A 12092-nucleotide genomic window follows, 5' to 3' on the forward strand; every position below is an offset into this window, starting at 1 on the left:
AGCTTGGAACACGATGAGGCGTCTCGGACGAGACTGGGATACTCGTGGATGGAGGAAGGTAGATGGAGGGGTGGAAAGCTTGCCTGGTGCGAATCGTGATGTGCGAAGTCGGCGGTTCGAGAGAGGCGCAGTGACCAGGAGAGCGCGACCAGAAGGACGGGTCGAGAAAGAAACGAGTCTGGCGTGATAAGCGCGAGCCTAGTTGTCCGTGTCCGTGTCAAACTTGTGCTTGCCCATGCGCTCGTACCCCGTCACTCCCCTTCCGGAGCCAGTGACGCCGACGCGGCCTGCAAAAGTCAGCTAAACGTTCTGACGAAGTCTTTGACGAAGTCAGCTCCACTCACCATAAGGGTTATCCGGCGTCTGGAAGACGCTCTTGCCCTCGAGACCGGCAATGTGAATGCCCTTCTTGGCCGCCTTCTTGCCAAACTTCTGCCAGGAGTTCTGGCGTCCCTTGGCCTCATCGGCCCGCGCACGCTGCTTCTCCATCCACTTCTCGCCCTTAAGCTTCTTCTTCTCCTTCTCGCGCTCCGAGAGATCGTTCTGCCGCTTCTGCGGTTTCGGGATCGGCGCCGTCGGGTCGTGTGGCCGGAGAGAGGAGAGGGGCACGTTCGTAGACGACGTGTAACCCTTGAAGGTTATCGTGTACAATGGGGAGTCCTGGGATCCGACAACAGCGTTGATGCGCGCAGGGTACCTGGTAGTCAGATCAACCGATTTCAATTTTCAGCGGAGAGTACTCACCACTTGCCATCCTTGTACTTGGCCATACAGTCCATGCCGGCCCTGTACTCTCCCTGATCTTGCCAGTTGGTGTTAGCTTTGATCTCCTCTTTCGGGGCGGTATCACGCTGCTGTTCCCGGTCACCACGGTGCTTCTTCTCCTTGCCCTTCGCTGCCGCCTTCGCCGCCTCAGCAGCGGCGGCCGCCTCGGTCAGCTCAATGAGCTCCTTGAACTCGTCCTTGAGCTGGAGGAGATCCGCGTTCTCGGGGTCGGACTCGAGCTGCAGATTAACGAGCGCGAGCTGGTCCTTGAACGTCTGCAGTTCGTCGGAGGACATGATGGACAAAGTTGGGCGAAATCGATTGAGGCAATAAGAGTGAAAGGGAACCGGGGCGGGAGAGGATGGGTAATGTTATCGAGGCGAGCGATTAGTTCATCGACACGAACGCACAGATCCGTATCTTCTCCACAGTAAAAACACCTTATGCGACCCACCCTCTAAAATGCCGTCGCCACCAACCGCACGCCAAGGTGCGGAATCGGCACACGACCTCTCTTAGCGCGGTTCCAATGCATCGGGTTCTGCTGCTTGCTTCGTTCAACACTGATACATGCGAATATTTCTACACATGCATTACGACTGCTGACAGATTAGATACACTTCTTCAGCTCAGGCTGAAGACTCATTCGCCTGAAGCTCCAGAAGGCGGTACGCGTCTGCAACGAGATACAGACTTCCGCACAGGACGATGAATCCCGTCTCCTTCTGCTGCTCGTCGGCCCAGCGCAGGGCATCGGCCACGCTCTCAGCGCCCATGCCCTTAGCCTCGTAGAACACGCCCTCCTCGCCGATGAACGGCATAACCGTATCGCGCGCCTTATCCGTATCCGTCTGCGTGATCCATGGCATTCCAGCAACTGGTGCCGTGAAGCGCGGCACAGCGACACGGTCGCCCTTCTGCAGCAGCGGGCGGACGACGCCGTCGGGGCTTTTCCCTATCGAGGCAGACATCGCCAGCACAAACGTCCGTGGCGCACCCGCGGGAAGGTTCAGAGTATCGATGTACCGCTGCAGGGTCGTCGAGGAATCAAAGTTGTGCGCACCGTCGACGAGAACGGGAATCGGACGCTTGGGCCCTCGGAATGTAAGCCACGAGCAGCGGCCGCGCCACTGGGTGCTGGCGACTCCCTTCTGAATCGCCTCGTCCGTCAGACCTCGGAGCTTCGGCTGGATGTTGAGCGCACGAGGGTCGGTACGGATGTAGTCGAGAATCGTGAGGGCGAGCGAGAGGTTGTCGAGTTGGTGGGCACCAGGGAGTGGAAGTCGGGTCTCGATGGCACCCTTAGGACTGCCCTTGAGCGGGGTGCGGATCAGTGGCGGCCGAGGTGGTGTAAACGGAGCAAGACCGATAGGCCCGGGTGCCTCGACTTCCGTGCTCTGCTCTGCCTGCACGAACAGCGCGCCCTTCTCCGCACAAACCTCCTTTGCCTTTGCAGTCGCCTCAGGGTTCTGATGCGGCGTGCTCACAAGCACTCCACCCTCAACGGCGATCTGGGCCTTATCAGACGTGATCTCGGTGATGGTGTCACCCAGGATGGCGGTGTGGTCGAGGGAGACGGACGAGAGACCCGAGGCGAGCACGATTTCTTTGGGGAGGATATTTGTCGCGTCTCGGCCACCTCCGATGCCGCATTCCACGATCATTACGTCGACCTTGCGCAGGATGCACATGCGGTAGAATGCCCAGGTCGACACCTCGAACGTCGTCGACTGGAGCTGCTCCTTGTCGGCGATCGCCTGCACAAATGCGACGTTCTCCGCGTACTCCTCGGAAGACACCACCTGACCGTTGAACAGGCAGGTGTCCCGAGGCTCAACGAGGTGAGGTGAATTGTACCTGCCCGTTTTCAACCCGGCGGCCATGAGACACGACTCAAGCAGAGCCGACGTTGAACCCTTGCCGTTCGTTCCAGACAGGTGGATCGCGGGCACGGTGATGGGCGGGAGCGACTTGCCAAGGATACGTTGACGGTCGGTGCCAAGCATGATCTTTCCGACACCTGTCGGAACAGCGACACCAGCCTGCTGGGCGGCTTTTGCCTGGGCCAGCGCAGCTGCTCTGGACGCGACAGTGTCGGGGATCCATTCCCCGCCGTGGGTGGGACTGGCGGCGGTGCCGGGGACGGGTGCGGGTCCGGTGGTCATTTCGCGTGGGACTATGTTGATTCCTTGCGTACGGTGTTGAACGTACGTCGTCGGTCTCGGAGGTGGAGGCAAAGATACACGCGTGGTGGGGTAACCAATCGGAGGGTGGGCGTGGGCGGCGGGGAGATGCGGGGGAGGGAGACGAGGAGGAGGCACTGCGGATTCTGACCTAGACCATCCACCGCCCGGTTGGTGAGGGTGGGCAAAGGGATGGTGGTGTTGGTGGTGAGGATAAGGAGGAGGAGGGGGAGGGTGGTGGTGAGCGGGAGGAGGGTGGTAGAAGTTATGTGCTGGGTGCGGGTGGTGGTTGGGATGGTAGCCTGGGTGCGGCGGCGGGAGGGCTCTGAAGAGGAGGGGGGCCAGACACCAGGTGAGCAGGCGGGCCTGGAGGAGGCCCAGGTGGAGGTCCAGGGTAGCCGTGCCCAGGATGCCCAGGGTATCCTGAATCGAGTCTGCTGTCGACGATATTCACTCGATTAGCGCACGGAAAACTAGGTCCCGTCGGATAGTAATGACCCGGATATCGAGGCGCAAATGAGGGCAATTGAGGCGCACGCCCAGCTGCTGATGGGGCAGGTGGGGCCGCTGGCCCTCCCAGACGCCCGGGGGCGAGCGGGGGTGCTGGGGCTACGACGGCCCCTGGTGCTGGAAACGGCCGGGGGTCATGCGAACCAGCAGGGCCACCTGGGGGACACTCGCTATCTAAAGGCCGCGCCCGAGGGTCATGCGGGTCTACAGAGCGTGCATGAGGTGACGGCGGGTTTGTAACCTCTTTGTCCTCGGCCGCCATAAGTTCCTTGAGCTCTTGCGGATCTTGCGGCTGCGCAGACGGCACGGGCGTAACTAGCCCCGAATGCCTGGAGGATGTATCGGTCACCTCCCCTGGCGCGGGCGGTGCGGACGGTGCGGCCGAAGGAGCGGCAGAGGACCTCGGCAGAGATACGGGGGACGCAGGCAGTGTCGTCGTTGTCGTCGTTGCCGCTGTCGCTTGGGCGTCCTTGCGACTGCGTTTGGGTGGTCCAGCATACTCGTTCTCTTGCATTTTGATCTCGTGTGATCGAAAATCAAGCGCATTCCAGGCAACCTCGGTCACCGTAAGATTGGGTAGTCGCACAACCGCGCGACGCGTCTCGTCCTTGATTTCCAGCAGCTCGGCTGCATACGACACACCAGACTTCTTGAACTTGATGAAGCCTCCGGGTTGCACTGCATGCACCTTGCGGTACAGCTGCTCCTCCGCCCTCTGCTTACGCACTTCGATCATTGCAGGGTTGTGCGTAGGGCACAAGAGTTCGACCGCAAACTCCCCACCTCCTGCTTGTTCCGAGCCTTCCGCGGCTGTGCCTCCTTCGGCCGCCGGTGCAGGCTTCACCCCCGCAAAGTAGTGAACCTCTGGATTTTCGCGCGCACAAGGGACGTGATATGCACGGAGGCATTTGCCCTTTGTGCACTGGATCTTGGTACCCCGTCGAGCGGTTCGTTTGTCGATGCAGGCCGAGCACTTGAGCTTCCATCGGTCTTTTCCGATATCATTCAGCCCCTTGACATAGGTGATCATGATGCCATCCACCTCCACATCCTCTGTGTACGCCTCAGGGATAGCCACCGCACACGAAGAATGCGCCAGGACTTCAGGCGTTATGGTCATCGATTTCAGGTGTTCAGATGGCTCGAACACGCGGGCGAGATCATCCGCAACAAGGGAGGGACAAAGGATGCACGGATAATTGGGGATCTCGCGGGTGACAGACGGCTTTTGTGGTGGCTCAGGCGTCAAGGGCACGATCTGTTGCGGGCGTTTGATGCGGATGATTGGTAGCTTGACAGGTGCGGGCTCCTCGACAGGCGGCGGTGGCGGCGGCGCCTCTTTCTTCCGACGCTTGGCGACTCGCTCTTGTTCCTCTTCATCGTCGCTGCTTTCGGGTGTGAATGGCCGGTCTCCGGTGAGATAATCGACGTCGATAGTGACACTGAAGTTGACGCAGGTGCACGCCTTGGCCTTGCGCCCGAGCTCCAGCCAGTTAGGCAATGCAAAGTTGACACTTTCAGCGCAATTGAAACCCATATTGAAACCAGCATGGTAGCCGCGAGGGAAGGTGATGACAAACTCGTGCTGGTTGTGCACGAGCTTGTTCACGGGAATGCCGTGGTCTCGAAGCATCGTTGGTGACAGGGTGCACGACTTGTGACGCATGAATTGGTCGCAGTGGTTGGCATCGGTAGGGAAGAAGGTCTTGGCGATGGATTCGAAACGCTCCGCCTTAGCCTGAGGGACAGCGTACCAGAACTTCGGGGCTCCAAAGTGGATGTAGTTGATGGAGTAGAGGTCCATGTCTTCAACATGCCATGAGAATGCCGCTCGCCACATTCCAAAGTAGAGATACGGCGAGTTGACACCAGGTAGCTTCCTAGGCAGTTTGTTCAGCATGTTCGGCAGGTTCGCCACGTTCCACGGGTATGACGGATCGGCGAACAGGGATCCGGGCAGATCGGCGCCGTACCAGCTGGGCGTCGACATGCCGATCTGCTTCCAGAACTTGCGCTCGATCCCAGCACATCCCGTCACGGTGTAGTCGGCGGGTTCGACGCCCTCGGGGAGCCAAGCTCGGCTGAGATCGGTCTCCTCATAGAATGGGTCGAGAGGCTCCTCTTCAGGCGTTTCGGGAGGTGTCTTAGCCATCGGCTCCTGCTCAGACTTGGACGTATTCGAGTCGTGCTCCAGCGCCGGGATATCATCGACGTCCATCTTCTCAGAGGGCTCCGGTGCTGCACTCGCGACCTCTGTCGGAACATCGAAATTGGACGAATCCTTGGCGGCGGCGGCAGCGGCAGCTTCGGCCTCCCGTTGCCTTTTGCGTTCGGCAGCAGCCTCCAGTTTCTGTTTCCGAATCTTGGCCTTTTCTTGACGCTCGGCCTTCTTCTTCGCAAGCCATTCCTTGACCTCTTTAGAGTCACGGTTCGTAGTCCTGTCAATCTCCTTTGGGCTAGCGGTGAAGAAGTCCTTCTGCGAGCACTTGTCGAACCATTCGTGTATTGACAGCGGTCGACTGCGGTTTCGTTCGATGTTGCGTTGGACAAAGACGCCATTACGGCCCATCATGCGTTGCTCGATCGGGCTGCGGATCTCCAGCTCTTGCATCGCGCGCTTGTCGATGAGTTGTACTGCATCAACCCATTCTTGCGGTGGAACAATCTTGACAATGCTAGACCGCTCGCCCCACGGTCTCACTTTCTCCATGTACTGAGCGAAATCCTGCCGTGTCAGATGCCTTCCTCCGGGATCACATACCTTGAACTCATCCATCGATGGCTTGAAGATTGGAATGCCGCGAGTCGCCTCCGGGTCTTCCTCCGGCCACACGTAAACGTCTTCGGGTATCGGCTCGGGCTCGGACTCATCGGTCTTGTGGGGATTGTTGCTTAATGGATAGCTGTGAAGGTCAGTGGGCAGGTCTTGGTCAAGCTGGTACATACAAGCAGTATGGCTGAGCGACTTCGGGTGCCACCGGGGTGGAGGTCGCACCGACAGGAGGAGCCGGGGCGGGCGCAGGTTGAGACTGACTAGCGTGCGCCGCCTTCCTAGGGGACGTTCGCGTTGGCGTCGCTGGTGCCGCACTGCCTCTCGGCTTCCTCTTTGTCTTCGGAGTCGTGTGGGATGACTGAGCACTGCCGGGTTGGGGTGGCTCCGCGCGGGATGAAATGTTGGAGGCGTTGTTGTTTTCTGGAGTGGTCGGGCGAGGCTCGGCGACGGCCGCTCCAGACGGATCTGGGTGAGCGTCAACCGACATCGTTCGACCTCTGAGTGGCTCTAGTTGAGTAGGAGCACGAGGAATACCGAAATCAAGAGGGTATGTCGGTCTTGGAGGGTGAGTGATGAGATGCTGGCTAGACGCAACTTGCCAGTTACCTGTTGCTGAGTGGCGACTTAGCCGGACTGGGACCCCGAAACGACCACGTGGTAGTCCGGTTTCAGCGAGACCTTTCTTGCTTCACACTTGATCGCCGAGCGGCGTTAATTGACTTGCAAGCCCGCTCGGAACAGCTGAGACTCCACCTCAGCCCAAGAACAAGGTTCAACTTCGGTGCGGGGGTGGAGCAGGAACCAGGAGATCACCACTCTCTTGGCCATCGAGTCAAAAGACCAAAGCAAGGCTCTCGCCTCCTATGAATGCCGATCGTAATGAGCGCGGGGGAAGGTAGCCAGTGCACTAGTGCAACGAAGAGTGCTAGTTTAACGCCCGCATGAATAAAACATGGCACATCAGCCGTATATTGACCTCAGGCGAGGGGATCGGGGAGGATGTGCGGGCAGGAGGACTACGTAAGGGGTGATTGCAGGATGCAACCATCACCCTGGAGGAAGGCATCTCGAAGTGCCACTTCATGCATATACCATATCGCCGTATCCGCCTGCACTAACCAGCCAGTACCAAACTGGATGCTTCGGACATCCTCTCTGGCCTCTTTTGGCTAAGATCATGTGTAGTATCTGTTCTTAACATAGTGAGATATGTTATAGCCCCACGGGGCTTCAATCTCCCTTTATCTTTCCTCGCCCGAGGTGCCTCTGCGGCTTGCTGCACGCATCCTCACGATGTCGCTGGCCTTGCACTGCCGCCTTCTGATGTCAGGGTACACCAAAAGCACTCTTTTTGTTGTTGCTCATTGACGTCTCCCTACTCTTCTCTACTGCTGATGCTGGCAAACCTTCTCGCAGCTAACGAGCTAGCGTGCAAAGACAAGCAATATGGCGACCGATGTTCCAGATCCACGCTCGCGAGGCACGCAACCTAAGGAATGGAGCGGGTCGCATGACCTCACCTCGGCCAGGCAGAGCGATTATGACACGACAATGGAGGAGAAATGCAACCGCTGACTTCTCATCTGCATTTCTACTTACTCACAGTTGTCCGATATGACCGGTTTCACTTATGCCGAGCCTGCGCTCTGCCCGATTCCATTGGAACTATTAGTAGAAATCGCCTCGCATCTATCCCGCGCAGACCGAGCCCGACTTCTGCGCGTGAACACGTTCTTCCACTCAGCCCTCCTCCGGCACCTGTACGCTGAGGTCATTGACGTGGCTGCGTTCCACTCGCGTGCTGGAATTCGACACCATCGCCCGCCCCTGGAGAAGTACGCACGCCATGTGCGATGTCTGGAAGTGATGGCGAAGCCCTTCGCGTGCTGTGAGGGACCATCACACCCCTTGCCTGGACTGCAGGTGATGAGGCTTGAGTACGCCGGCCTGGACCTCGACACAGCCAGCGAGGACCTGCGCTTCTGCTCACTAGGGACCCATAGGCCCAGCGCCGTTGTGATCTGCTCGCCCAGCACAACGAGGAAGGACGCGGCGCCGGCTCGCAAAATCGCGGCCGAACTCGAGGCGGCGGAACTCGTGATTCTGCTCCGCGAAAGGTCAGAACGACTCGTCGGCGCACTCCTCGGGGCGTACACGCCCAAAAACAGGAGTGAAGTGACAATCGTTCTGAATCTGATCGCTAAGCCCAACGCAACCGTTGACGCACTGCTGGAGATGTGTCGGTGTCTTGCCAACTTGGACCAGAAGCCGCTGGACAATCACCAACTCCGGAAGGTACGCTTCGTGGTCGGAGGCGTCGAGTTCTTGGATGCCGCTCGCGAGGAGCTGCTGAGGAGCTTGGAGAAGCACATGTCGAAGCACCGCTCAGTCGCCGCGTTGCCCGACGCTATCAGCATCCCGGACACGAATACGGAATCCGCGGCGACGCAGGCACCCTATTCACACCCCGTTGTTGTCGAGGAGGTCCTCCCCCCGCCCGCCATCGAGCTACTTCATCTGGACGAATATGTCCGTGAGAGATCACGGGTCCTGTCACGGGACGATTTCAACAAGCACTACACCACTCTCAAGTACAATAAGACGGTGCAGCTTAGCGACGTCTTGTGGCTTGTCGCCGCGCACAAGGACATGCCTCCGGCCACTACACTCCTGAAGCCCACCGAGTACGACTTGCGCCGGACCTGGTGGGGCAACGGCGACGACATACCCTATCAATACGGTTCGCCAGGTGGCGGATACTCGCTGTACTCCCCAGGCTCCGAGGCGTACGGCCTGGATTGGGATGAGCCCGCCTCACCGGGCCCTGACAACGCGTACCCCGAGTTCACCGACGAAAGCTACCAAGGCCCGTACGAGGAAGCGGATGACGGCCCCGGCCTCGACCCGAATGTCGACTGGCAGGCGATGTTTGACCGCGATGACTTCGAAGACGCTATGGATGAGCTGGATCGGTGCGAGGATGAGGACGCGAGGTACAACCAAGAGGAGTACATCCGCGAACGGTTTGGCGGGAGTCCCGCGACCGTTGGAGCAAGGCTGTGCGGCTGGAGGAGAGAGGGTGAGGATGGCACCGAGGGAGGCGAGGGAGACGGGGACCAAGAAGAATGGGAGGATGAGATCGAGGGCGAACAGGTGCTCTACCAAGGCCGGGGGACAAACGACTCCTCGAGGAAGCCTGTGCACACAATCGGGATATACATCCACAGTCCAAGGGATGCCTGCGGGGATGGAGAGAACGACCGCCATGGCTGTAATCCTGACGCGGGTGACCGCCGTGAGGGGGACCACAGCGGCTATGCCGATGACAACGTGGACGGCGAAGACAGCTGCCTGGACCAGGAGGAACTCGAATTGCCGGAGGGCAACTGCCTGGAGCAAGAATCTGACTGCGAGGACGATCCTCCTGACGAGGACGAGGATGACCTCGACGATGACGTTGGTATCGACGGGGACGAAGACGACATAGGCGACGAAGACGACATTGATGACGAAGCCGACAACGGTGACGCAGACGACATCGACGACGATGACTACGACGACTATGATGAGGAGGAAGGGGAAGAACTTGACGAGGATCCCGCCGAGCATGAATTCCACGACGAGCCAGGAGAGCAAAAGGCCTTTAGTGAAACCGACTGGAAAGGCGACTACGCCGACGAAGAAGGAGCCTACTCCGAGGAGGCGGAGCATCTAGACTATCTCGCAAATCCAGAGGAGGAAGGCTTGGAGCGGGACGATTCAAACAGGGAGGATGGCTACAACGATAGTGAAGACGGTCTCGAGCGCGATTACGACGGTGGAGGTCCTGAGGACGAAGGCAGTGTCGGAGACTATGGGAGCGCCGGCAACGACGGCGGATACGACAGTGGTGCCTACGACGACTCTGCCTTTGACGGCGGCGAGGACGACAATGGTGCCTACGACGACGGAGGCTATGATGATGGTGGCTACGACGATTACGACGACGGTTACTACCATGACTCCTAGGCCACTGTAGTCACTTCTTCACACTCATCACCTGATCGCCTGACCTTCCTTCGTCCGATCACTCTCAAGTCCGCAGCCAACCCTGCGGTCGCCGGACGCAGTTCTGATCCACGCCGCCCACAGGTCATGTTACCTTTCCGTCTTTCATCTCGCTGTCTCCTTCATTGCTCTTAACGAACTCCAGCAACTTCTCTACCTTCCGCCAGTCGTCATGTCCAACGATCAGAATCCTGGGTGCGGTTTTGCCTCGTTGCCCGCAGAACTCATCGCGGACATCATAGCCTTCCTCAGTCTCTCCGACATTGCCCAACTGCTGCGCGTGAACTCACCCCTTCATGAAGCTTGCATCAAGGCCATCTACACACAGACGCAAGACGTCTTCGAATCTGACAACCTCTTCGAGCGCAACCATACTCACGCCCGCCCCCCTCTCGACAACGCCAAGTATGCGCAGCACGTCCGCTGCCTCGATGTTCGCGCCCGGCCCCAGGCTTGCTGCAACCTTCCTCCCTTCTCGCTGCCCAATCTCGACGTGCTGCGCCTCCGCTTCGACACCGAGTTTCTCGAGTGCAACCGCGGCTGCCTCATCCCCGAGTTCGTGTCGACGGACGTCTACAAGCCAAAAATGCTCATGATCCATACCCCGACGTCGTTTTACGGTGATGCTTTCCCCATCGACTACGTCGCCGAGAAGATCAAGACGGCGGAACTCGTCCTCGTTGTGAAGTGCTCTGCTGGCTGCGACATGGCTGTGAGCAAGTGCACACCCGTCACTGCACGCTCCGTCACGATCATCATTCACGTCGGCTCGCTTCAAGAGACGTTCCCCGCCATCCAGAACCTCTGCACACGCTTGGCCAACTTGAGTTGCTACCCATTCTACGGGCATCGTCTGCAGCATGTCCGCTTCGTGCTTGCGGGCATTGATCTCACGTCACGTTGTTATGACCAGCTCCTCATCAGTCTGCAGGAGCACATCAGGAAGTGCACGCATTACAAGGGAGACGATGCACCCGGTGCAGACGCCACCCAGGCCGCCTTATTTGCTGGGCCCTTGGCTGGCGACCTGCAGGAGGACGCCGAGCCCGTTTCCAATCTTCCTCCACCCGCCATTGAGGTTTGCTCCCTTTACGACTACTGTCTCTTGAAGTCGGGTCAGCTTGTTCTGAGTTGGGAAGACATCGCCGACCACTGTGACCTCGCTCCCGATAACGAGTTGGACGATCCGAAGTCAATCAAAGACTTCATCGAGAGCTACAGCTACGCCGGGCCAGCCAGGAACACCGAGCTACCTCGAGCGGAGGACATCCAGGGGCTGCTTGCTCTTCACATGGGTCAGCTGGTCTTTGGGCTCTAGTCAATACCGAGACACCGTATCTTTGATCCATGACCATTGTGTCAAGCATAGTCGCGACACGCCTCAGCAGCTTAGTTGTATGTACATGGGTTTGGAACCCTTGTTCCTATGCCCTGCAGCAGATGCCCTACTGTAAGCCGAAGAGCATGACCTGGAATTAAGCTGGAACGAGGGAAGATCACCCGCACTTAGGAATGTCGTTGTCGTCCCTGCTGGATCGTTATCTTTCGTGATCGCGTCCCGAGTGAACAGCCTCTCGTTGGTGCAGCGAGCAGTCCAGCATTGCTGATTTGACACTAATACGCTGTGGGACAAGGAAGACATGCCTCCTCTTAACTCTCTTGGCTCTCTTTTCGTCCCCAGCACAGTCACCGTTACGACCACGCCCCTGACAAGCCACCTCTCCTCCTCTCCTGTCATCTGCGCCTCCTGGACTTCATCAACACCGCATCAATCGTCGTTGGAACAAGAGCAACGACCAATACGCGCGACCTAG

At 58.7% G+C, this 12092-nt stretch overlaps 4 protein-coding genes across 4 annotated transcripts; 2 read left to right on the forward strand and 2 right to left on the reverse strand.

The window, feature by feature from the left end:
• Positions 1 to 198: 198 nt before the first annotated feature.
• A1Q1_03913 (uncharacterized protein) lies at positions 199 to 1061 on the reverse strand (the record flags this gene model as incomplete). Its single annotated transcript, XM_014322338.1, has 3 exons — positions 199 to 287; positions 345 to 697; positions 745 to 1061. 3 exons carry the CDS (start codon positions 1059 to 1061, stop codon positions 199 to 201), a joined length of 759 nt encoding a protein of 252 aa, XP_014177813.1.
• Positions 1062 to 1394: 333 nt separating this feature from the next.
• A1Q1_03914 (uncharacterized protein) lies at positions 1395 to 6718 on the reverse strand (the record flags this gene model as incomplete). Its single annotated transcript, XM_014322339.1, has 3 exons — positions 1395 to 3385; positions 3447 to 6349; positions 6405 to 6718. The coding sequence occupies 3 exons, from the start codon at positions 6716 to 6718 to the stop codon at positions 1395 to 1397; spliced, it is 5208 nt and encodes a 1735-aa protein (XP_014177814.1).
• A 1127-nt stretch (positions 6719 to 7845) lies between these two features.
• Positions 7846 to 10239, forward strand: A1Q1_03915 (uncharacterized protein; the record flags this gene model as incomplete). Its single annotated transcript, XM_014322340.1, has 1 exon — positions 7846 to 10239. The coding sequence occupies one exon, from the start codon at positions 7846 to 7848 to the stop codon at positions 10237 to 10239; it is 2394 nt and encodes a 797-aa protein (XP_014177815.1).
• Positions 10240 to 10450: 211 nt separating this feature from the next.
• Positions 10451 to 11596, forward strand: A1Q1_03916 (uncharacterized protein; the record flags this gene model as incomplete). Its single annotated transcript, XM_014322341.1, has 1 exon — positions 10451 to 11596. One exon carries the CDS (start codon positions 10451 to 10453, stop codon positions 11594 to 11596), a length of 1146 nt encoding a protein of 381 aa, XP_014177816.1.
• Positions 11597 to 12092: the final 496 nt, after the last annotated feature.

This window comes from Trichosporon asahii (genome assembly GCF_000293215.1).
Source record: "Trichosporon asahii var. asahii CBS 2479 unplaced genomic scaffold scaffold00070, whole genome shotgun sequence".
Taxonomy (NCBI): Eukaryota; Fungi; Basidiomycota; class Tremellomycetes; order Trichosporonales; family Trichosporonaceae; genus Trichosporon; species Trichosporon asahii.